General features: G+C 35.8%; 1 protein-coding gene across 1 annotated transcript in view; it reads left to right on the forward strand.

The window, feature by feature from the left end:
• PXDNL (peroxidasin like) overlaps positions 1–24,892 on the forward strand; it is a 212,552-nt gene that overhangs the window by 183,792 nt on the left and 3,868 nt on the right. Inside the window, exon 19 of the mRNA XM_044245616.1 lies at positions 2,225–2,354. Within this exon, the coding sequence (XP_044101551.1) occupies positions 2,225–2,354 (130 nt within the window). The remainder of the gene's footprint in view (positions 1–2,224; positions 2,355–24,892) is intronic.

The following is a 24,892-nucleotide window of genomic DNA, read 5'->3' on the forward strand; positions in this document are numbered from 1 at the left end:
ATCGAGAATTCCATTTATTATTGATATGATAATAAAAAGATAATACCAGCTTTGTTTTGTCTTCTAACTATACATGTTTCAGTAATCCTTTGTAGATAGTTTTGTTGTACTCAAGACTTGTTTAGACCAAAAAAGACCAAATCCTTTTACTCAGTGTGTGCAGATCACTCAGGCTATGATTTTACTTTCACTTTTCTCTGCACATTCATCTTTCTTGCATTTACTGTCTTTTGGTCAAAAATTGATCCATTTTTCAATATACTATTCATGAGTTAACATCAGTTTAACTTGATAAGTATTATTTTTTTCTTACAAACTCTATGCTGAGTTTCATGTTTTTATTGAGAATTTACAATATAGAAATATCCATACTGTCCATCCTTTTCTTCTGTTCTTCTCCCTCCTTCCCACTGGCTACCCCCAATAATCTCCCTAGCTGGTATCCTTGTCTTTCTTCTCTCTTTCCACACTGTCTAAAACACAAATATGATCAGACTAAAATGTCTGTGTAGTGGTTAAGAAAGGACTTTTAAATTTTGTTTTTTAAAAATCCTGATTTGCATTCAGCTGTGCAATTTAATAACTATATCATGTGGACATATTAACAACTAAGTCACAGTATTCTCATCTGAAAGACAAGGTTGCTTCAAGTGTCTCTTGGCACTGCTGGGTGCATTGCGTGAGGTGATGTGGCCTCTAGGGCAAAGCAATCAGAATTGTATGGTCCCTGAAGTGAATGAAGAACTATGGTCTGCTTTATTTAGCTTCCCTGACTCAGTGCACCCTCCCACCCCCACCCCAGGCAGGAGTCATTACCTTCTTATTTGTCTTCCTCATACAAATGTTGTATTTCCTGCTTGTTCATCAGTCAGTCTTTTCTGAGAGAATGTTAGCAGCCTACTTACTGAAAAGGACCCTCACATGTATCTTAGCGTAATGCCTGTTACATAACCAACACCCAACACACACTTGTTCAATTGTGAACACCATCTCATTGTATAATCTGGTCTTGCCGGTATCAGCCACTCCTTATGTTCCTATACAGTACTTTAAATCTTGGTTATAACTTTATACAATCATCCAGACTTCCTTGCAGTTAAATCTCCTTTGATTAGACACTGATGATTTATAGGAGAGAGCACCATGAAAACAAAAGCGTTAAATAATCTTTATTAAAATTATCTGTGGTTACTAGTATCATCCATATCAATACTTGTACACTTGAATTGATTTGAACATAACACCATAGTAAAAGCTGGTTTGTGGTGATTCATGGTGCCTCTAATTCACAGCATCTCATGGGACATAGAGTTAATCTAGTGACTGAGCAATTGGCATTGGCATTGGCATTGCAATTGGCAAGCTCTGTAACATGTCCTCGGCTTAGGAATTATTTTATAAGCTCGTAGGGTCTACTGTGTCTGGCAAGCCATTTTCTTACTGAACAGTAGAAGACATATATTGAGCAGAACAAAGCAGAACAATTTTGAAAGTTACAATGGTTACAAGGAAGAACTTTAAACAGATTTTGGGAAAAAAGGAAAAACTTGGACATGAATAGCATGTCAACTAAATCAAATCTATATAAAATGTTTTTAACAATATATTATAATCATAGATGTATGGAACTTTCATTTCAATTTCCCAAACTCATTATTTACCTCTGTCTTTTGAGAACTTCAGTTAAGTTCTAGGAATCATATTTTAAATTCAGCCCAAGACTTTTTATTTCCTTTTATTATTGACAATACTGTGCTATTTTGCATCTGCTTTAAGATTAGATTTTTGTCAGACTAGTATTTTTATCTTAATTTAGTTCTTGCCATGAATTTATAATAGAACAAGGAACGTTCTCACCTGGGTGCTATATAATATATAATATTTAATTTGTCACTGCTCTTTCACTGTGAAGTGAAATGAACAATTTTTAGCAAAAGACATAATTTGAGATCTAAATAATATGTCAAATAGATATGTAATACTACATGGCATTTCCTTTATTTCCTAAGAAATACTTCCTTATCATTTTGAGTAAACTATGTGGAACAGATGTAACTCTCTGGATTATCTTCTTATATGTCATTTAATTTTGATTTCTACTTCTAGTCTTGCAAAGCAAGTCACAATGCCCTGTACACTCCAATGCCTGAGGAATATTTGTTGATCTTTTTTTTACCATCTGACTTCTATTTTTCAGCATTATTTTTGCTTCTATTATAAACAGGCAGCAAGATTACTTGTACATTGATGAAGATGGTAGACATGTGACATTTGGGCCAAAAGCAGAGTTTGCCCAAGATTTCAGCAATTTTGCAGTGGAAACTCAAAAAACCATCAAAGCTCTCAGAGAACAGGTTTGTTTTTCCCCCTAAGCAACATGTCCTTATCGTAGAGATTGAAATAACTAGATTAAAAAAAAAATCTGTCCAATGGCTCTGTAGATATATAACACAGTACACATTTCCTTATAATAGTTGAATTCAGGGAAGGAGCACTTGGGTAAAACCCATTTCTTTTCTACCAAATACCAATTTCTTCAATACATAGGGTCTCAGTGATGGAGCTATCTGCTCAGTGAGTTTCTGAGTTTCTGCTCGGTGCCTATCTGAATAGTTGTGTTTGGGTGTTCTTTTTATCTCTGTGGATGTAGATAATTTGTAACAGGCCAACACATACTTTTCTTATAATTTTTTGTTTTTGTGTTTGAAATGGATCCAAACAAGCCTCTGAGGGATTACTGCTTTGTCTGGTTTTCCATTTCTGAAAAAGCTATTGTTAAAAATGAAATTTCCACACTCCTCTGCACTTTTGCTTATTTTCTCAGTTGTTCTGGCTCATGGTTTTATTTATTTTTTTCTAAAATTTGGGAATGAGTCAATGAGACTCATTGGCTTATATTAGAAATGGCAATTAGATGGTTTTATTCAGAAATGGAATTCTGATCTCTTTCAAGGCATCTTGCTGTACTGGCTCCTTCCTCAACTTTAATGTCACCATGAAGCATATTTTTTGCTTCTTACCATCAGAGGCCTTGAGGCAGAAAGTACTGTAAGGGGTGTAAGAAGAACCCAGGGCCTGCTGCCAGGAAGTTCTGCCTTTACAAGTTGTCTGAGGTGGGCAATTTCTTTAACCATCCAGAGTAAGTATCCTCTGGACTTTCAGGAATGTTGTAAGGATGGCACAGGCACTTTGTGAACAGTAACCTCCTTAACATTTTACTGTTGCTTTTGAATGTAAACATTATCTTGTTTAGAAATGCAAGATTACCTGCTTGCTGCATGTGTCACCCTTAGGGTCTGGCTGCAGCCATGGTTTACATCAGTGTGCTATCCATCAGTACCCTTCTTTATGACCAGAACAACCACTTGTCCAATCAGTTGTCCAATCTGAGTCTGAACATGAATCTCAAAGATGTGAAGCATTGTTTCTAAAAGGTTATTCTTGAAGGTTAAGGTTACTCCCTCTTGGAATGGTTGGGATGATCTAGGACTTTGGGACCCTGCTGAATATAGGGACCTCTATTTTATTTGCTTGAGCTCATGTGTCATAGAAGAGGGAAATTATACTGGTAAGAGAAAGACCTGGGCAAAAGAAGGTAGGCCTTGTTACCTTAAATATTAATACTTTTATATATATAGCAAATTATTTTTCTTGAACTTATTTTATGGATTTACAGATACAGGTAGAATTCATAAGTAAACATTTTAGTCCAATTTTATCTATATGTTGGTGGTGATATTCTCTGATATATGCTATAATAGTGACTAGAAGCATTCCAGATACCCTAAGACTGTAGTAGTTGGTCCTCCAAGTGTCCAATAACAGTGTGAAGTAATATGTATCCTAAATGTATCAAGAAAAAGTGTTTTTTCCTTGTTGATTTGTTGTATCTCTTCTATTTTACTATAAAATCTTAATAGCTGGGGCTGTTTCACTGCTGGATCCTCGGTGCCTGACACACAGTACTTGTTTAAAAACAACCAGTGATTTGTTTGTTTGTTTATTTGTTATTAAGATTTTATTTTATTTATTTGCCAGAGAAAGAAAGAGAGAGAGAGGAGAAGCATGGAGAGCTGCAGGCAGAGAGAGAAGCGGCTCCCCAGTGAGCAAGGAGTCCAGTGTGGGACTGGATCCCAGGACCCTAGGATCATGACCTGAACCAAAGGCAGATGCTTAACTGACTGAGCCACAGGCATCCTGGTTTCCTTTTTGAACTCAAAAAGTTCTGAATCTATCAGGAATATAAAGTGTATGTTAGGACCAGACAAAGATGAAAGAGGCAGTTACAAGGTACTGAGCACTCCTACAGAAGTCAGGTTTCCCTGGGACACACGGGATACACTGATAGGAAGAGGTACAGTAGGGCACAGAACTGTGTGCATACTTAATGAAACCTGACGAAATCCTGACAGATAAAAATTGAAGGAGTAAATGAATATGACATAATACCAGCATTGGAAAATATTGACTCAAGTCAGAAACCAACCAGGTCATGTAAAGTAGATTGAAAAAAGAAAAAAACAAAACAAAACATTGAAAATGGAACACACATAAATTGAGCATCTACCACTACATCTGTGAATAGAAAAAGAAGCAGTTGGAGGTGGACAGGATGATGAACACAGATGTTCTGAGGACAAAGCATATTTTCAGATATAACAAGCCCTTAGGATTTGGGAAATTAACATTTGTTATTAATTTGTCAGTTTCTTGAGTTTTAATGGTCCGTGCTAATGTGAAATGTATCCTCTTAGCTAAAGAAAGACATTTCTAAATGTGCAGTGTGTTCAGCTTCATGGCTTTTCTGTTGCTTATCAACATGAATGCAACTCATTCATAAATAAATAAAAAAAAAAACTAAAACTAAACCCTTTACTTTATGAAAAATGAGCATCCAGATAAAGTCATGTGTATTTCTCATGGTAAAATTAAAGACCACGAAGAAGTAGATCAAACAGGATATAGAGGTACTCGTCATGTAGGAGATTATTGTTATTCTTGAGACCATCCTTTGTCTATGACACAAGATTACAACCTTCAGTTATTAGCCATGGGTTTCTACCTTTACTTTCTAACCCTAGGTGCATTATGTCTACAGGGCTGTGAAATAGTGCCAGTCTTGACATTTTCTACTGTTGCTTATTTACACTTATTAGGTGACTTTGGAATGTCTAGAAAAGATATTCATTAATGTTGGTCCTTTAACTATGATAGAATCAAAGTAATGAAGGTGGTCTGCAAATTCCATGGTGTTAAAAGTATTTTGTAATCAGTGGGTTATAGTAAATTATATTTGTTCATTAAATATGATTCTGATCATTGTAGATATAACTAGAGCTAGAGCTATAACTACACTCAGAACATTTAATTATTTCAATTTGTGATAGTGCTGAATTTACATGGCTGTGAAGGGTGTCTGTCTGTTGCAGGGGAGAGGTAGTATATAATGAACAATGAGATAATATATAAGAATTTATACCTTTAATTAAAATTAAACTCTTAGTGAGGTTTTCAAATTGTTTGATGTCACAGTAAGTGCTTTATAAAGAATAGTTGAAAATCTGGGAGAAGTTCTTAGATCCCTGGTACCCTTTTGAATGAATATAGAGTAAAATAAGGCATATATTCAGACTCAAACCATCAGATTTTTAAAGAAAAATCTAGGCCATTCAAATCAGCTTTAAATCATTTATTTCAAGTTCTATTCAAGCTAAATAAGACATACAAGTTTGCATTTAATTTAGTAGTTGAAATTAACAAAATAAGCATATACTATTTTTTTTCTATAAATATCAAGGTCATAATAAAATTGAATTATAGTCTTCATATGGTATATGCTTTTTTCCATGGCCCTTTGGTATAGTGGATATATTTTCTCTTTTTTAGGAGCCTATTACACAGTTATATATTATTTTATGGTTGAGGTTTATGGCGTTTATACCTCTGTCATTATAACATGTTATTAGCCAGAGCTGGAATTTACTTAAATTGTCATAAGCTAGGAATTTATCTTGCAAATGTATCATTTGTTTATAGAAAATAAAATGTTCTGTACATTTGATGCAATTTCCAGAGCTGCAATATAGTGAAAAATGGAGTCTATCTGTTTTGTTAAATGGACATAAATATTTACAGTTATATAATCATGACAGGCAATTTCTTTTTCTGTAGTTTTTCAGATAATTCGTCATACATGATCAGATCTTAGAACTTAGGACATGATTTTAAAAAGTGCCTAATTTTGAGTATTGATAAATGGTACAGAGGAGATACACAGAAATCACTAAATAACTTGCATGTACTTACTTAACATCATTTGGAATACCACATTAATATTATGAGACTGTAGAGGGAATTTTCTTTTTTGATACTTTATTATTTCTTAATATGAAATAATTTGCAATTTAAAAATTTTCCATAAATGAAACATTAAAATTCAATTTAAAATGTAAGCTTATTTTATTTGAAAGGAGATGTGTAAGACAGTTTTCAGTAAAAATAACAGAAGCCCCTCTGTAATTATAAGTAGGATGGGTTTTAATACAAAAAGTCATAGGTTTTCACAACCATTGGAAGAGAGGAATAGAGGTCATAGAAATAGGTTCTAGAAGATATTTGGTTCACAGGAGTTCATATGTAAGCCACAGCAAGTCTCAGGAATTTCACAGGAGCCTGAAGCTCAGCCTATATACCTGTTAACAATTGTGCTTGAGAATAATACTGATTTTCTTTCCAGTCTTACATGAGTGCCTCTCATTGGTAGACTAATCCAAAACATAATGGGAAAAAAGTTAGGGCATAGTTGTCTAGGTTTCTCCTCTGAGATCTATGTAAAAGGGTGCAGTTGATAATAATTTAATGATAGCTAATCCGTGACTCATACTTAGGTAAGATCATGTATTTCACTGTAACTTGGTAAATTTGCTGGGTGTTAGAAAGATGGAATATGAAGCTAGACAAAATTCTTGCTCTGAATTCAGATTACTTAAACAAGCAAACAAACAGACATGAAGAGAGATAAAGAGAGCAATAGATTGTCCACTATAATTTATTAATCCAAAGCAGGTTCTTTCATGAGTTCAAAGGGGACAACAATAATAACAATTAAGCTGGGGAGGGGGGAAGCATAAATTAGAACTGTTCCAGAAAATCCAGCTTCACCACTTTATAGAACAAGTATATGAGGATGAGTGAAAGAAAAGAATCAAAGATACTCCAGAGGCTTTTAATTAAAGGACAGGTAACGTTATTACGAATATAACAACCACAGAAAGTGAAACGATTAAAGCAAAAGGAAGTTTTGACATATATAAGGAACAGAAAGATGTCAAGTATGGCTGGGGAATAGGTAATCAAGAATCACATGATATATGAGTCTGAGGGGCAGAAACTGTCTAAATAAGAAGGTCTATAAAGGGTTCTCCTGAATTCCAAGTCTCTGAGGAACAGGAAAGATGCTTTGCATTTGAATTTAGATAATTAGATCTGGTTTCTATAGGAGAACTGATAAAGGAATACAAAAGTGACTGCAGTGTTATGTTGTGCTCCAGAAGTGAGCAGATGTTGGCTTAAGATGTACTAATGATCTCTCCAAAGACAAGCTTTGGAGAGATAACTGTGAAGTAGAATGGTCAGGGGTTGGTGATTGAATGTATTATAGCAACTCCATTTTGATGTGGAGAACCTCCTGCACAAGGTGAGGTTTTATGTCAAAATCCAAGGGACTAATTGGTTTGGACGAAGAAAGATTTATTACTCACACAGCTGGGAAGATACCAGGGATGTTCGAGCAGGGAAGACAAAGTGAAGGCACAGTGAGAAATTAGCCATCTACAAGCCAAGGAGGAAGTCCTCAGAAGAATCTAACTCGGCTAGCACCTTGATCTTGAACTTCCAGCTTCTACAACTGTAAGAAAACAAAATGTTGCTAAGCCACCTGATCTGTGGTACTTTATTATTGCAGCCCTAGCAAACCAGTACAGATTTGGGTACCAATTAGTGGGATGTTGCTGTAACAAAAACCTAATAGTGTGAAAAAGTCTTCAGAACTGGGTAATGAATAGAGGCGGTTTAGAGCTTTGAGGTGCCCATTAGAGAAAGTCTAGATTGTGTTGGAGAGATTTTTGGCATGGATATGATGTTAGAAGTACTTCTGATAAGATTTCAGATGGAAATAAGGAACATGTTATTAGACATTGAAGGAAAAGCTGATCCATGTTATAAGTGGCAAAGAACTTGAGTGAATTATGTCTAGTGTTTTGTAGAACACAGAACCTGTGAGTGATGACTTTGGAAATTTAGCTGAGGAGATTTTTTTTTAATTTACTATTTTTTTTTATAAACATATAATGTATTTTTATCCCCAAGGGTGCAGGTCTGTGAATCGCTAGGTTTACACACTTCACAGCACTCACCATAGCACATACCCTCCCCAATGTCCATAAACCCACCCCTCTCTCCCAACCCTCCTCCCCCTAGCAAACCTCAGTTTGTTTTGTGAGATTAAGAATCATTTATGGTTTGTCTCCCTCCCGATCCCATCTTGTTTCATTTATTCTTTTCCTACCCCCCCAAACACCTCACATTGCATCTCCAACTCTTCATATCAGGGAGATCATATAATAGATGTCTTTCTCTGATTTACTTATTTCGCTCAGCGTAATACCCTCTAGTTCCATCCACATCATTGCAAATGGCAAGATTTCATTTCTTTTGATGGCTACATAGTATTCCATTGTATATATATACCACTTCTTCTTTATCCATTCATCTGTTGATGGACATCTAGGTTCTTTCAATAGTTTGGCTATTGTCGACATTGCTGCTATAAATATTCAGGTGCACATGCCCCTTCAGATCACTATGTTTGTATCTTTAGGGTAAATACCCAGTAGTGCAATTAATGAGTCATAGAGTAGCTTTATTTTCAACTTTTTGAGGAACTTCCATGCTGTTTTCGAGTGGTTGCACCAGCTTGCATTCCCACCAACAGTGTAGGAGGGTTTGCCTTTCTCTGCACCCTCACCAGCATCTATCATTTCCTGACTTGTTAATTTTAGCCATTCTGACTGGTGTGAGGCGGTATCTCATAGTGGTTTTGATTTGTATTTCCCTGATGCTGAAGGATGTGGAGCACTTTTTCATGTGTCTGTTGGCCATCTGGATGTCTTCTTTGCAGAAATGTCTGTTCATGTGCTCTGCCCATTTCTTGATTGGATTATTTGTTCTTTGGGAGTTGAGTTTGCTAAACTCTTTATAGATTTTGGATACTAGCCCTTTATCTGATATGTCATTTGCAAATATCTTCTCCCATTCTGTCAGTTGTCTTTCGGTTTTGCTGTTTCCTTTGCTGTGCAAAAGCTTTTGATCTTGATGAAATCCCAATAGATCATTTTTGCCCTTGCTTCCCTTGCCTTTGGTGATGTGCCCAGGAAGAAGTTGCTGTGGCTGAGGTCAAAGATGTTGCTGCCTGTGTTCTTCTCAAGGATATCGATGGATTCCTGTCTCACATTGAGGTCCTTCATCCATTTTGAGTCTATTTTGGTGTGTGGTGTACGGAAATGGTCCAATTTTATTTTTCTGCATGTGGCTGTCCAATTTTCCCAACACCTGAACAGACTGTCTTTTTTCCATTGGACATTCTTTCCTGCTTCATTGAAGATTAGTTGACCATAGAGTTGAGGGTCTATTTCTGGGCTTTCTATTTCTGTTCCATTGATCTATGTGTCTGTTTTTGTGCCAATACCATACTGCCTTGATGATGACAGCTTTGTAATAGAGCTTAAAGTCCGGAATTGTGATGCCACCAACTTTGGCTTTCTTTTTCAATATTCCTTTGGCTATTCGAGGTCTTTTCTGGTTCCATATAAATTTTAGAATTATTTGTTCCATTTATTTGAGAAGACTGGATGGGATTTTGATAGGGATTGCATTAAATGTGTAGATTGCTTTAGGTAGCATAGACATTTTCACAATATTTATTCTTCCAATCCAGGAGCCTGGAACATTTTTCCATTTCCTTGTGTCTTCCTCAATTTCTTTCATGAGTACTTTATAGTTTTCTGAGTATAGATTCTTTGCCTCTTTGGTTAGGTTTATTCCTAAGTATCTTGTGGTTTGAGGTGCAAATGTAAATGGTATTGCATCCTTAATTTCTCTTTCTTCTCTCTTGTTGGTGTAGAGAAAGGCAATTGATTTCTGTGCATTGATTTTATATCCTGACACTTTACTGAATTCCTGTACTCATTCTAGCAGTTTTAGAGTGGAGCCTTTTGCGTTTTCCACATATAGTATCATATCATCTGCAAAGAGTGATAGTTTGACTTCTTCTTTTCCAATTTGAATGCCTTTAATTTCTTTTTGCTGTCTGATTGCTGAGGCTAGCACTTGTAATACTTTGTTGAATAGCAGTGGTGATAATGGACATCCCTGCCATGTTCCTGACCTTAATGGAAAAGCTTCCAGTTTTTCTCCATTGAGAATGATATTTGAGGTGAGTTTTTCATACATGGCTTTGATAATATTGAGGTATGTGTCCTCTGTCCCTACACTTTGAAGAGTTTTGATCAGGAAGGGATGCTGTACTTTGTCAAATGCTTTTTCAGCATCTATTGAGAGTATCATATGGTTCTTGTTCTTTCTTCTATTAATGTGTTGTATCACATTGATTGATTTGCGGATGTTGAACAAAACTTTCAGCCCTGGAATAAATCCCACTTGGTCGTGGTGTATAATCCTTTTAATGTACTGTTGCATCCTATTAGCTAGTATTTTGGTGAGAATTTTCACACATGTGTTCATCAAGGATATTGTTCTGTAATTCTCTTTTTTGATGGGATCCTTATCTGGTTTTGGTATCAGGGTGATGCTGGCCTCATAGAATGAGTTTAAAGGTTTTCCTTCCATTTCTATTTTTTGGAACAGTTTCAGGAGAATAGGTAATAATTCTTCTTTAAATGTTTGGTAGAATTCCCCTTGGAAACCGTCTAGCCCTGGGCTTTTTTGTTTGTTTGGAGATTTTTGGTGACTGTTTCAATCTCCACACTGGTTATAGGTATGTTCAGGTTTTCTATTTCTTCCTGGTTTAGTTGTGGTACTTTATATGTCTCTATAAATGCATCCATTTCTTCTGGATTGTCAGATTTGTTGGCATAGAGCTGTTCATTATATGTTCTTATAATTGTTTCTATTTCTTTGGTGTTGGTTGTGATCTCTCCTCTTTCATTCATAATTTTATTTATTTGGGTCCTTTCTCTTTTCTTTTTGATAAGGGGTTTATCAATCTTATTAATTCTTTCAAAGAATCAGCTCCTAGTTTCATTGATTTGTTCTATTGTTTTGTTTTGTTTTTTATTTCTATTTCATTGATTTCTGCTCTGATCTTTATGATTTCTCTTCTCCTGCTGAGTTTAGGCTTTCTTTGTTGTTCTTTCTCTAGCTCCTTTAGGTGTAGGGTTAGGTTGTGTATTTGAGACCTTTCTTGTTTCTTGAGGAAGGCTTGTACCACTATATATTTTCCTCACAGGACTGCCTTTGCTGTGTCCCACAGATTTTGAACTTTGTGTTTTCATTATTTGTTTCCATGAATTTTTTCAATTCTTCTTTAATTTCTTGGTTGACCCATTCATTCTTTAGAAGGATGCTGTTTAGTCTCCATGTATTTGGGTTCTTTCCAAATTTCCTCTTGTGATTGAGTTCTAGATTCAGAGCATTGTGGTCTGAAAATATGCAGAGAATGATCCCAATCTTTTGACACCTTTTGAGGCCTGATTTAGGACCGAGGATGTGATCTATTCTGGAGAATGTTCCATGTGCACTAGAGAAGGATGTGTATTCTGTTGCTTTGGGATGAAATGTTCTGAATATATCTGTGATGTCCATCTGGTCCAGTGTGCCATTTAAGGCCTTTATTTCCTTGTTGATCTTTTGCTTGGATGATCCGTGCATTTCAGTGAGGGGAGTGTTAAAGTCCCCTACTATTATTGTATTATTGTTGATGTGTTTCTTTGATTTTGTTATTAACTGGTTTATATAGTTGGCTGATCCCACATTAGGGGCATAGATATTTAAAATTGTTAGATCTTCTTGTTGGACAGACCCTTTGGGTATGATATAGTGTCCTTCCTCGTCTCTTATTATAGTCTTTGGCTTAAAATCTAATTGATCTGATATAAGGATTGCTACCCCAGCTTTCTTCTGATGTCCATTGTAAATTGTTTTCCACCCCTTAACTTTAAATCTGGAGGTGTCTTCGGGTCTAAGATGAGTTTCTTGTAGGCAGCATATTGATGGGTTTTGTTTTTTTTAATCCATTCTGATACCCTGTGTCTTTTAATTGGGGCATTTAGCCCATTTAAATTCAGGGTAACTATTGAGAGATAGTGCCATTGTATTGCCCGTAAGATGACTGTTACTGTATATCGTCTCTGTTCCTTTCTGTTCTACTACCTTTAGGCTCTCTCATTGCTTAGAGGACCCCTTTCAATATTTCCTGTAGATCTGGTTTGGTGTTTGCAAATTCTTTCAGTTTTTGTTTGTCCTGGAAGCTTTTTATCTCTCCTTCTATTTTCAGTGAAAGCCTAGCTGGATATAATATTCTTGGCTGCATGTTTTTCTTGTTTGGTGCTCTGAATATATCATGCCAGAATATATCAGGCCAGTCCTTTCTGGCCTGCCAGATATCTGTGGATCAGTCTGCTGCCAATCTAATATTTTTACCCTTGTATTGTTACAGACTTCTTGTCCCGGACTGCTTTCAGGATTTTCTCTTTTTTGCTAAGACTTGTAAACTTTACTATCAGGTGACAGGGTGTGGATCTATTTTTATTGATTTTGAGGGGCATTCTTTGCATCTCCTGGATTTTGATATTTGTTCCCTTTGCCATATTAGGGAAATTCTCTACAATAATTCTCTCCAATATACCTTCCACTCCCCTTTCTCTTTCTTCTTCTTCTGGAATCCCAATTATTCTAATGTTGTGTCATCTTATGGTGTCACTTATCTCACGAATTTTCTCCTCGTGGTCCATTATTTGTTTGTCTCTCTTTAGCTCAGCTTCTTTATTCTCTGTCATTTGGTCTTCTATGTCACTTATTCTCTCTTCTGCCTCCTTTATCCTAGAAGTAAGAGCTTCCATTTTTTATTGCATCTCATTAATAGCTTTTTTAAATTTCAACTTGACTAGATTTTAGTTCTTTTATTTCTCCAGAAAGGGCTTTTATCTCTCCAGAGAGGGTTTCACTAATATCTTCCATGCCTTTTTTGAGCCCAGCTAGAACCTTAAGAATCATCATTCTGAACTCTAGATCTGACATATTACCAATGCCCATATTGATTAGGTCCCCAGCCTTCGGTATTGCCTCTTATTCTTTTTTTTTTGTGGTGAGTTTTCCGCCTTGTTATTTTGTCCAGATAAGAATATATGAAGGAGCATATAAAATGCTTAAAGTGTGGCAAAGACCCCAGGGAAATGAGCTTTAACCAAATCAGAAGAGACCCCAAATCATGGGGGGAGGGTAGAAAGAGGATAAAAATAAGTTCAGGAAAAATAATTTAAAAAAAGAAAACAAATTTAAAAAATTTAAAAAGAAAAAATATATATATTAGATTGGTGACTAGAATAGGGTCACCCACTTAATTTGGGGAGTGTTTTGGTCTCTTAGAAGAAACTACCTCCCCAAATCTTAAAGAATGAAAAACATATATAAGGGTAAACACAATAAAGGGATAGAAGATGTGTATAAAGATGAAAAAAAAAATTTTAATTTCTTAAAAAGGAGTTGATAAATTAAGTTGGTTGGGAGAATAAAGAAAAAGAAATTGGAGAGATTTTGCTCGGGCTGGAGACTAGGACAATCCCAGAGCTAGATTTAGGGTATATTTTGATGTATTAGAAGTTGTACCCCAAATTTTTTAGAAGAAAAAAGCCCTATGTGTATACAAAAAAAAAAAAGTTAGATACAATGAAGGATAAAATATGACTATAATAATGAAGGTTCAAAAAAGATTATTATTTTTTTAATGAAAGATATTGTTAAGATAAACTAGTTAAAAAAAGTTAAAAGTGGAGAGGGTAAAAGTTAAAAAAAATTAGCAGAAGAAAAAAAATAAAATTAAAAAAATTAAATTAACTACAAGAATAAAGAATCATGGGGAGAAAGTCATGAATTCCATGCTTTGCTTTCTCCTCCTCTGGAATTCCACTGTTTTCCTTGGTAAGTGAACGTGGTCCAGTCTGGATTTCTTGCTGATCTTCTCGGGGAGGGCCCCGTTGTAGTGATTCTCAAGTATCTTTGCCCAAGGCAGAATTGCACTGCCCTTACCAGGGGCCAGGCTAAGTAATTCGCTGGTGTTCGCTAGCAGGAGCTTTTGTTCCCCGAACGCTTTCCGTAGAGTTCTGGAGGATGGGAATGAAAATGGCGGCCTCCCAATCTCTGGCCTGGTAAGAGCTGAGAGCCCGGGAACCCACTCCTCAGTGCGCCCTCAGAGAAAAGCGCTCAGTCAGTCCTGTTTCCCTGCTTCCGGCTGCACTCCGAGCTCACCCAGCCTGCGACAGGTTCAAGGTAACCCCGAGCTGAGAGCTCACTCCTTGGCTCAGTCTCCGTAGCTGGCTTCCCTGCTCTAGTACCTGCAAGCTCTGTGACACTCAGACACCCCCGATACTTCTGTGACCCTGTGGGACCTGGGGCCACATTGACCCCGCGTGGGCTTCACAGCAGTTTAGCCTCTGGAGCAATATCCCTCACTGGAGCAGACTTTTAAAGGTCCTGATTTTGTGCTCCGTTGCTCACCGCTTGCCGGGAGCTGGCCCCTTCCTCTGTGGTCTTCCTGTCACTTTGGATTCACTTCTCTGCCATCCTACCTTTCAGAAAGTGGTCGATTTTCTGTTTCTAGAATTGCTGCTCTTCTTCTCTTCAATCTGCTGTTGGATTTGTAGGTGTTTTTGCAATGGATTGATAAGCTATCTAGCTGATCTCCTGCTACCTGATGTAGTCTCAGCCTGCTGCTTCTCTGCCATCTTGACTCCTATCCCCACTGAGGAGATTTCTAAGCAAAGTGTTCAATGTGTATTCTAATTTAACCTTGCTGCTTATGATAAAATGTGAGAGGAAAAAGAGAAATTGTGAAAAGAAATATTAAGCAAAAACCAACCAGAACATGAGGATTTTGGAAAATTCTCAGCCTGTCCTAGGTATATACCTATGAGAAATGAAAACAGACCCACATGTGAGTTGCTATATTAATATTCACAGTAGTGTTATTCAAAATGGCCAAAAAGTGGTGACAACCCAAATATTTATCAATTGATAAAACAAAATGTGGTTTAATGCAATGGAACATTATTTGGCCATAGAAAGGAATCAAGTATAGATACATACAACAATATGGGAGAGCCTTAAAAACATTATGCTAGTTGAAACAGAAAATACAGCATACCACAATGATACAGAAACTATCCAAAGTAAACAAATCTACAGAAATTGAAAGTAGACTAGTTGTTGTTTAAGCCTGGGGGAGTGGAAAATGAAATGGAACTTGACTGCTAATGCATATAGGGTTTCCTTTTGAGGTGATGCAATGTTACAAAATTTGATTGTAATGATGATTGTACAACTTTGTGAATATACTAAAAACATTTAAAGGAGAGTTTTATAGCTTCTTTGGGTTTTTCGACATAGACAATTGTGTCATTGGTGAATAAAGGCAATTTTGTATCTTACGTCTATCTATGTACCACTTACTTATTTTTTTATTGTCTTATAGCTTTAGCTAGGACTAAAATTTTGAATAATACTGAGAAAATAAAAGTTCCCAGTCTTATGGGGGAAGCACCCTGCCTCTCATCATTAAATATGTTAGCTATATATGATTTTTGTAGATTTTTTTTAATCAACTTGTGGAAATTCTGTTTCTAGTTACTGAGAGTTTTTATCATGGGTAAGTGTTGGATTTTGTCAGATTTTCTTTTTTTTTGTTATTGATATTATGAACTATGATTTCTTTTTAACCTGTTGATATCATAGATTCCACTAATTGATTTTGAATATTAAACAATTCTTGTATACCAGGAATAAATCACACTGGGTTATGGTATATAGTTGTTGTTATACATTGTTAGATTAAATCCACTACTATCTACATCTGCATGCATGAGAGGTATTATTCAGTAGTTTTCTTTTCTCATAATTTCTTAACCTAGTTTTGGCTTTAAGTTTTCTATTTGCTTCTATTTTCTAGAAGAGGTTGTGGAGTGTTGCTTTTACTTTTTCTCAAGGTGTAAAGCACCAGTGAACCCATCTGAGCCTTGTGCTTTCTTTTTTGGACGGTTTTTAAGTTACTGATTTAATTTTTAAATAGATACAAGGCTGTTCAGGATATCTCTTTCTTATGTGACTTTTGATAATTTATGTCTTTAAAGGAATTGATCCATTCCATCTAAGTTATGAAATCTTTGGCCCAGAGTAGTTTATATTATTAATTTTTTTGTCCTTCTGATGTTCATGGGGTTAGTTGTGATGATTTTATTTATGATGTTGGCAATTTGTGTATTTTCTATGTTTTATTAGTTTCACTAGAGATATATGAATATTATTGATTTCTTAAATAATTAGCTTTTATTTTCATTTTCTATTGTTTCCTCATATTCAGTTTCTCTGTTATAACTTTCATGTATTTTTTTTTCATGTGCTTTTCATGTGCTTGTTTCCCTATATTTTGGGCTTAATTTTCTCTTATTTCTCTAGAAACTAGAGTTTACTGGAAACTAGAATTAGTTCATTCAAAACTAGAAAAATAAGAAACTAGGACAAATATAGCAACAAAATTAAAACTAAAATATGATGAAGGAAGGATATCATACATTTAGAGCAGAAATCAGTAAAATTGAATGTAGAAAAATAAGAAGAAACATCAATGAAAACAAAAGCTGATTTAAAAAAAAACAATAAGATTCATAAGTCCCTAATGACACTAACCAGGGTAAAAAGAGAGAACACACAAATTACCAATACTGATTTCATATCTTTATTCATTTACAATATATGGATTTGATTCTGTGAATTTTTCTTTAAGCATTCTTCTACTGCACCTACCAAATTTTGATGTTATATCTTCATTTCCATTTATTTAAAAGTATGCATTTCTTTTTTATTTCTCTTCCTTTGATCCATAGGTCATTTGAATTGTTTCCTAATTCTCAAATATTTCTGTTATTGACTTTTAGTTTAATTCCACAGTAATCTAAAAGTGCACTTTGTATGGTATCTATTCTTTTATCATTGTTTAACATTGCTTTATAGTCCAGGATGTCCTAGATCTTGATGAATATTTCCTGCTCTTTGGGACTCAGCTATGTTTCTGCTTCATAGATTTTAAATTTCCAGACCCAGACTATAGGAGAATCACTGTCTAGAAAATTCTTCTCTTATGGTAGAAGAAAAAGATCATTTTGGGGACTGGTGTTTAAAGATTTTCTTTAGTATGACCCACATTAGCTCTGCTCATGTTCCATTGACCACGGTGTTATAGAACAAAACCTGATGTCACTGGGAGATAGTAATACTCCTCCCAGAGAGAGTGATCACAAAAGTGTCCATGGAGAAAGTCCCACTATAGAGGACTGTTGACTTTTGTGAACAAAATAATGCAATCTGTCACAAGCCCCTTCCAGTGTGGGAAACTTTAATGACAAAATAAGTGGGCTTTAGGAATAATGGCTATTTAATAGGACTGGTCTAAATTCCAGTAAATAGATATTCCAGTAAATACTTTAGGATTTCAATACTTTGTGTTTAGTGAATTTTAGACTAAAAATAATTTCTATTATATTTCTATAAAATGTAATACTACTTTTTAAAGGACATACTTTCTCTCTGGATGAATTTTGCAAAAATTTTAAGTTCTTAGGTCATTTACTTCTCTGATTTGATCTCTAAGGTGTCTTTAGGTGTTAGATATTCCTAAGTGTTAGATATTCCCAAATAAAACAAGATTTATAAATTCAAATCTCCAGAATCCCTCTTTTTCTTAAAAGAAAAATAAAACTATAAAAGATTGTATCTGGAAAGTCTCTAATGAGAACTGCATTAGTCTGCTAGGGCTGCTATAACAAAACCACAACTGGACACCTTAAACAACAGAAATGTATTGACTTAGAATTCTGGAGGCTGACAGTCCATGATAAATATGTTAGCAGGGTTGATTCCTTCTGAGGGTGATAAGGGAGAATCTGTTCTATGTGTTTCTCCTATCTCTGGAGGTTCGCTGGCAACCATTGGCATTCTTTGTCTTATAAATCTCTACCTTCATACTGACATGGTATTTTCCCTATTTGTCTGTCTGTGTCTAAACTTCACCCGTTTTATGAGGATACCATTCATATAGAAATAGGAGCCCAGCCTACTCTGGCATGACTTCATCTTAACTAATTACATTTGCGATGTCCCTATTTCCAAATAATATCACATTGTGAGGTACTGGGGGTTAGGGCATGGAGTTACAAATTTTGGGGGTCACCATTCAATGCATGTAAGTAAGGATCCTATCAGTTTGCAGCTGAACAATGAGAATATTATTATCAGTATTGTCTACTCTGACTAAGCAGCTACTTTGGGGAGATTGCAGTGATATGGGATGGCTAAGCTTTTGATTAAATTATTAACATTGCAGAGCAAGTTAATAAATTATATAGAACAATAATTTTGGGGTCATTTAAGTCAAAATTTTACTTGATTATGTAAGATAAACGTTTTACTTCTGAGAAAATAAAGTAAATGTGTTTTTGCCTATTCCTTGTAACATACAACTAAAAACCTTAAACATGCCATATAAACAAACATAAGAAGACTCAGAATGGTGAAGAGAAGAAAGAAGTATACTGGCCAGTGACCTTGGGGTTCAAGAAATAACATGTTGTCTCCTGGTTTTAGGTATTTTTGTTTTTTCCTCAGCAACCCAGTTTGGAGTTAAGTAGCTAGCTTGGCAACTCTGAAATGACAATAGGTAGAGAGGAAAAAAAGGCTGAGTGAAACCTTACTCTCTCTAGGCAAAGACTAGGAAACAGACAGCCTAGTGTTAGGGAAAACTTTTAGACAATAACCATTCTACCTCAGCCAAAAAACACAGACAAAGCATTGGCCCCACAACCACAATGCTAGCAAACACTGAATGAGGAGCCCAGACGTCCATCTACTCTAGCCTATGATTAGGAAACATAACTCCCCTATGAGGCTACTGCCATAAAAGGCCAAACAAGAAACCAGGATTCTCATCTATTTTAAATGATTACAGTCACTGTGGAGAGCTTTGACTTCCACTTTGACCCAAAAATAGGGTGATGTCAGAGGGGGCCAGTGGAAAGTTAGGACTTCCACTACTTCCCACTGGTAATGAGATCTCTGTTTCCCCTCTCCACCCCGTGGTCAGTGGAGACCATGTGCAGAACAGTAAAATATGTACCTACTTTCTCCGAGGTAGTAAATGGAGGCCCAATAGGGAACCAGGACTTTTAGCTCTGTATAGGATTAATGAAGAGATTTCCCTTGGGCATCAACAGAGGACAAGTGAGGGACACAGACTCCTTCTTCCACATGGCAGCAACAGTGTTACCCTCCTTCTTCTGCTTGAGCAGTTTGAAGAAAACACCTACAACATAAGGTTTAAATAACATCCAAAGTCATACCATAATACTCAACATGTCCACATTTCAACAGAGAAATTTTCACTATGCCAAGAAGCAGAAAGATCTCAAATGGAGTAAAAAAAAAAAAAAAAAAAAGAGTGAATTCCAACACTAAAGTGACAGAGATATTATAATTATGTGACAGGGATTTTAAAGCAACCATCAGAAAATCAAGAAATAGGGCACCTGGGTGGCTCAGTGGGTTAAGCCGCTGCCTTCGGCTCAGGTCATGATCTCAGGGTCCTGGGATCGAGTCCCACATAGGGCTCTCTGCTCAGCAGGGAGCCTGCTTCCTCCTCTCTCTCTCTGCCTGCCTCTCTGCCTACTTGTAATCTCTCTCTGTCAAATAAATAAATAAAATCTTTAAAAAAAAAAAGAAAAAAGAAAATCAAGAAATAGAACACAGAAAAGTGAAAAACAGAACAAATGGTAAACACAGAATAAATTGGTATATTTAAGCTCTAACATATCAATAAGCATATTAAGTATAAATGTTGTAAATAATACCAAATAAAAGACAGATATTAATAAACTATTTAAAAAAGCATAACCTATCTTTAACCTGTCTACAAGAAACTGATTTCAAATATAACAATATAAGAAGGTTGAAAGTGAAATGGTGGAAAAATATATATTATGCAACATTAATTAAATTAAAGCAAGAGTGGCTAAGTTCATTCTGGATAAAATAGATTTCAGAGGAAGTATTACCAAGGACAATTATACAATGCTGAAAGAACCAATCACAAAGAAGACAAATCTTAAATATACATGCAGTAACCAAGAGAACTGCAAAGTATTTGAAATATATGAAGCAAAAACTAATAAAACTGAAAAGAGAAATAGTCAAAACTATTGTTAAAACTTCAACAACCCTATCTCAACAGTATAGAGAATAGCTAAAAAGAGAAGTCAGCAAGATTTGAAGAATGTAAAAATGACTTCAAACAATAGGATCTAACTGACATTTATATAGCACATTCAATCTAACTATAACAGAATACTCCCTCTATTCAAGTGCCTACTTCTAGTACCAAGATAGATTTTATTCTGAGTCATAAGAGAAACCTTAATAAATTTAAAAGAATTCAAGTTATACAGAGCATGCCTTCTGAACCCAACATAACAAAACTAGAAATGAGAAAGACAAAAGGACAATGACTAAATATTTGGAAAGGAAATAACGTACTTTTGAAGAGTTGACAAGTTAAATAGGAAGTCTCAAGGGGAATAAAAAAATACATCAAGCTGAAATGAAACATGAAAATGAAGAATAAATTAGCATAAAGTAGCACAAAGAGGGAAATTTAGAGCCCCTAATACATACAGTAGAAAAGAGGGTATGTCTTTCAGATCAATAATCTAGTGGTGCCTGGGTGGCTCAGTGGTTTAAGCCTCTGCTTTGGCTCAGGTCATGATTTCAGGGTTCTGGGATTGAGCCCAGAGTCAGGCTCTTTGCTCAACAGGGAGCCTGCTTCCCACAACCACCCCCCCACACCTGCCTCTCTGCAACTTGTGATCTCTGTCTGTCAAATAAATAAATAAAAATCTTTTAAAAAATTAATCTAAGTTTCTACCTTAAGAACCTGGAAAAACAACAATTAAATCAACTCATGGCAGAAAGAAAGAAGGAAAGTTCTTCAGACCTAATTTGACAACTTAGATCAAGTGTACTAACTCCTTAAAAAACACGAACTATCATGATTCACCCAATATGAAATAGACCATTTGAATAGCTTTAAAGCTGCCAAGGAAATTGAATTATTAGTTAAAAAAATCTCCTCCCCAAATCCCCATGAGCAGTTGGCTCCAAATGTTCAGAAGTCTATCAAATATTTAAAGAAAAATGTACAGAAATTTTCTAGTAATAGCAGAGGAGAGAATACTTTCAATTCATTTTTGAAGATAGTATTAATCCGATACCCAAACTAGACATAGACAGTACAAAAGAAGAAAATCACATACCAATTATCCCTCATGAATATGGATGCAGCAACTTTTAACAAAATCTTAGCAGAGATAATATAGCAATACATTAAAAAATTGTACAACATAATTACGTGGGGTTTACTTGAGAATTCAAGGCCAGTTTAATGCTCCAAAATCAATTAATTAATGTTACCTGCTATATTAATAGGCTTAAATGGTGAATGGTTGAATGCTTTCCTCCTATTATTGCCAATAAAGCAAGGATGTCCATTCTTACCATTCTTATTAAACAGAGTGCTGGAAGTTCTTCCTAGTGCAATAGACAAGAAAAGGAAAATGTCTACAGATTGCAAAGGAAGAAAGAAAAATATTTTCAGGTGATATAGTTACCTCTCAGAAAATTGCAAAGAATCTACCAGACAACTCTTAGAATTAATAAGCAATTTCATCAAGTTCACAGGATAGAAGATACATAAGATAAACATACAAAAATAAACTGTATTTCTGTATATTAGCAATAAGTGCATGGAGAAATAGGGAAAGGAAAGTTATGGTCCAGCATATTTTCTGACTCCCCACCAAAGTGCCTCTTATTCTTGACTCAGATTAATTCCAGAACAAAATTTCATCATGCATTATATCTCTTACATATATGATACATAGACAGTTTTCAGACTATTTCCCTTAAAGAGTTTCTTGGTCATTTCTTTGTTATATATTATTGCTTTAAGTGCCCAAAGTTTAAAATAGATGTGCTGCTATCATTTGTCTATTTTGCTTTTCTATACTTTTCTCCTTGAGGACAGAAGTTACCACCTTATCTTTTCTGTATCTTAGAATTGCATCGATTCTTTTTTATTTTTTGGAACTTACTCATCTTTAGTAATGTTTTACATGTTCTCAGTATTTTTAGAAATAAAAGTGTTTTTTAATCTTAGTCTTCTAGACCATAATCACTAATATGTCTACAGAATTTTACGATTTTCATTTATCACACCCATGACCCTGCTCAGGTAATGACTAACTCGGTCCACACCTAGTCATTATAAAACACTATCATTCCTGCCTCCACCATAATTTTTAATTTATCCTATCTTTGTATCCATTATCACTACTTACATAAAGCCAGAGATTTAGTCTTTTAATTCATCAATGTTTAGCTGGCATATATTGGATATTTATGAATCCTATTGGGTAGTGAATAAATTAATGAACAATGGATGTCACTTCTGAAGTGTAGGCACTGTAATACTAAATTATCCTCAAAGGCCCATCCTACTGTCCTACTTCAACACAAACGTAGTAAAATATTTTGTACAATAAATTTTATTAATTAATCAACTAATTAATTTTTACATAAATATTTTGTTTCCTTAGTGAATTCCAAATTCATTGGTATTTTTGGCTCTGGAAAATGTACTCCTAACCCATCTTTTTTTTTTTTTTTTTTTTAAGATTTTATTTATTTATTTGTCAGAGAGAGAGGGAGAGAGAGCAAGCACAGGCAGAGGCAGAGGGAGAAGCAGGCTCCCTGCCGAGCAAGGAGCCTGATGTGGGACTCGATCCCAGGACGCTGGGATCATGACCTGAGCCGAAGGCAGCTGCTTAACCAACTGAGCCACCCAGGCGTCCCCTAACCCATCTTTTTATCTAATTTCCAAATAACATTTTTCATGTTTTCTATGTTCCTTTTTTTTTTTTTTTAACATTTTATTTATTTGACACAGAAACACAGAGAGAGAGAGAGAGCACAAGCAGGGGGAACAGGAGAGAGAGAAGCAGGCTCTCCCCAAGCAGGAAGCTTAACACGGGGCTCCAGCCCAGGACCATGGGATCATGACCTGAGCTGAAGGCAGATGCTTAACCGACTAAGTTACCCAGGCACCCCTCGTTTTTTCCAAACTTACATACTCACTGTTTACCCTCCCCTTTTATTAACTTCCTTTACACACTTCCCCTCCAGCTGAAATGTACTACCAAAACTACCATGACCAAATGCCATCTTTTTTCAAGGCCTAGCACAAGTGCTATTTAAATTGTAAATTATTGGGGCGCCTGGGTGGCTCAGTGGTTTAAGCCTCTGCCTTCAGCTCAGGTCATGATCTCAGGGTCCTGGGATCGAGCCCCACATCGGGCTCTCTGCTTAGCAGGGAGCCTGCTTCCCCCTCTCTCTATGCCTGCCTCTCTGCCTACTTGTGATCTCTCTCTGTCTATCAAATAAATAAATAAAAATCTTTAAAAAAATTGTAAATTATTCCCTGATTATTCCCTTTTCTACTCCATTTATCTAAAAATTATTATTTTCCCTTGAAATTCTGTATCATTGTGTACTCTTAGGGCATACAACATCTGGGCTTGTGTACAAGAGTACATTGTGTACTCTTAGAGCATACAACATCTGGGCTTGTATCATATTTATTTTTGCAGAAATTCATTCTCCCCTACCACACTGCAGTCTCCCTAAGAATAGAAACCCAGGAGTGTTTATCATTGTAGTCTCCCTTAGGACTAGCTGACAAACAGCATGTGTTCAGTAACCATTTAAAAATAAATCATTGCTTTTATGGTCTTTAAGTCATCCAGTCTGGTCTACTGTTTGTCTCCAAATTATTCTTGGGCACAGTAATTTCTGTGATATACAAATAATCATGGTCAAGTATTTGAAATTATTTTATCATTTCCAACCAAATAACAGAGTTCAGAGAATCTGAAAGGAACATTCACTAGAAGATAAAAGCATAATGATTCTTAGATATACACTAGAAAGTTCTTTTGAAAATATGCGATCTAGCCCTAATGAAGCATGTATCAGTTTGCTAGCACAGCCATAGCAATACCAGTCTAGGTGGCTTTACAACAGAAATTAATTTCTCATAGTTCTGGAGGCTGGAATTCCCAGATCAAGGTGTTGATAGGGTTGGTTTCTTCTGAGAGGTCTCTCCTTGGTTTGTATCTTCACCCAGACTTCCCACTGTGTCTGGACTCTAATCTCCACTTCTCATAAGGACACTAGTCCCACTGGATTATGTCCCATCTCAGTGATCACATTTTATTGTTTTTTTTTAAAGATTTTATTTATTTATTTGACAGAGAGCACAAGGAGGCAGAGAGGCAGGCAGAGAAGAGGGGTAAAGCAGGCTTCCTGATGAGCAGAGAGCCCAATGTGGGGCTCGATCCCAGGACCCTGAGATCATGACCTGAACTGAAGGCAGAGGCTTTAACCCACTGAGCCACCCAGGTGCCCCATTGATCACATTTTAAATAATTACTTCTTTAAGGACTTT

The sequence above is a fragment of the Neovison vison genome, chromosome 4 (genome assembly GCF_020171115.1).
Source record: "Neovison vison isolate M4711 chromosome 4, ASM_NN_V1, whole genome shotgun sequence".
Classification (NCBI taxonomy): Eukaryota; Metazoa; Chordata; class Mammalia; order Carnivora; family Mustelidae; genus Neogale; species Neogale vison.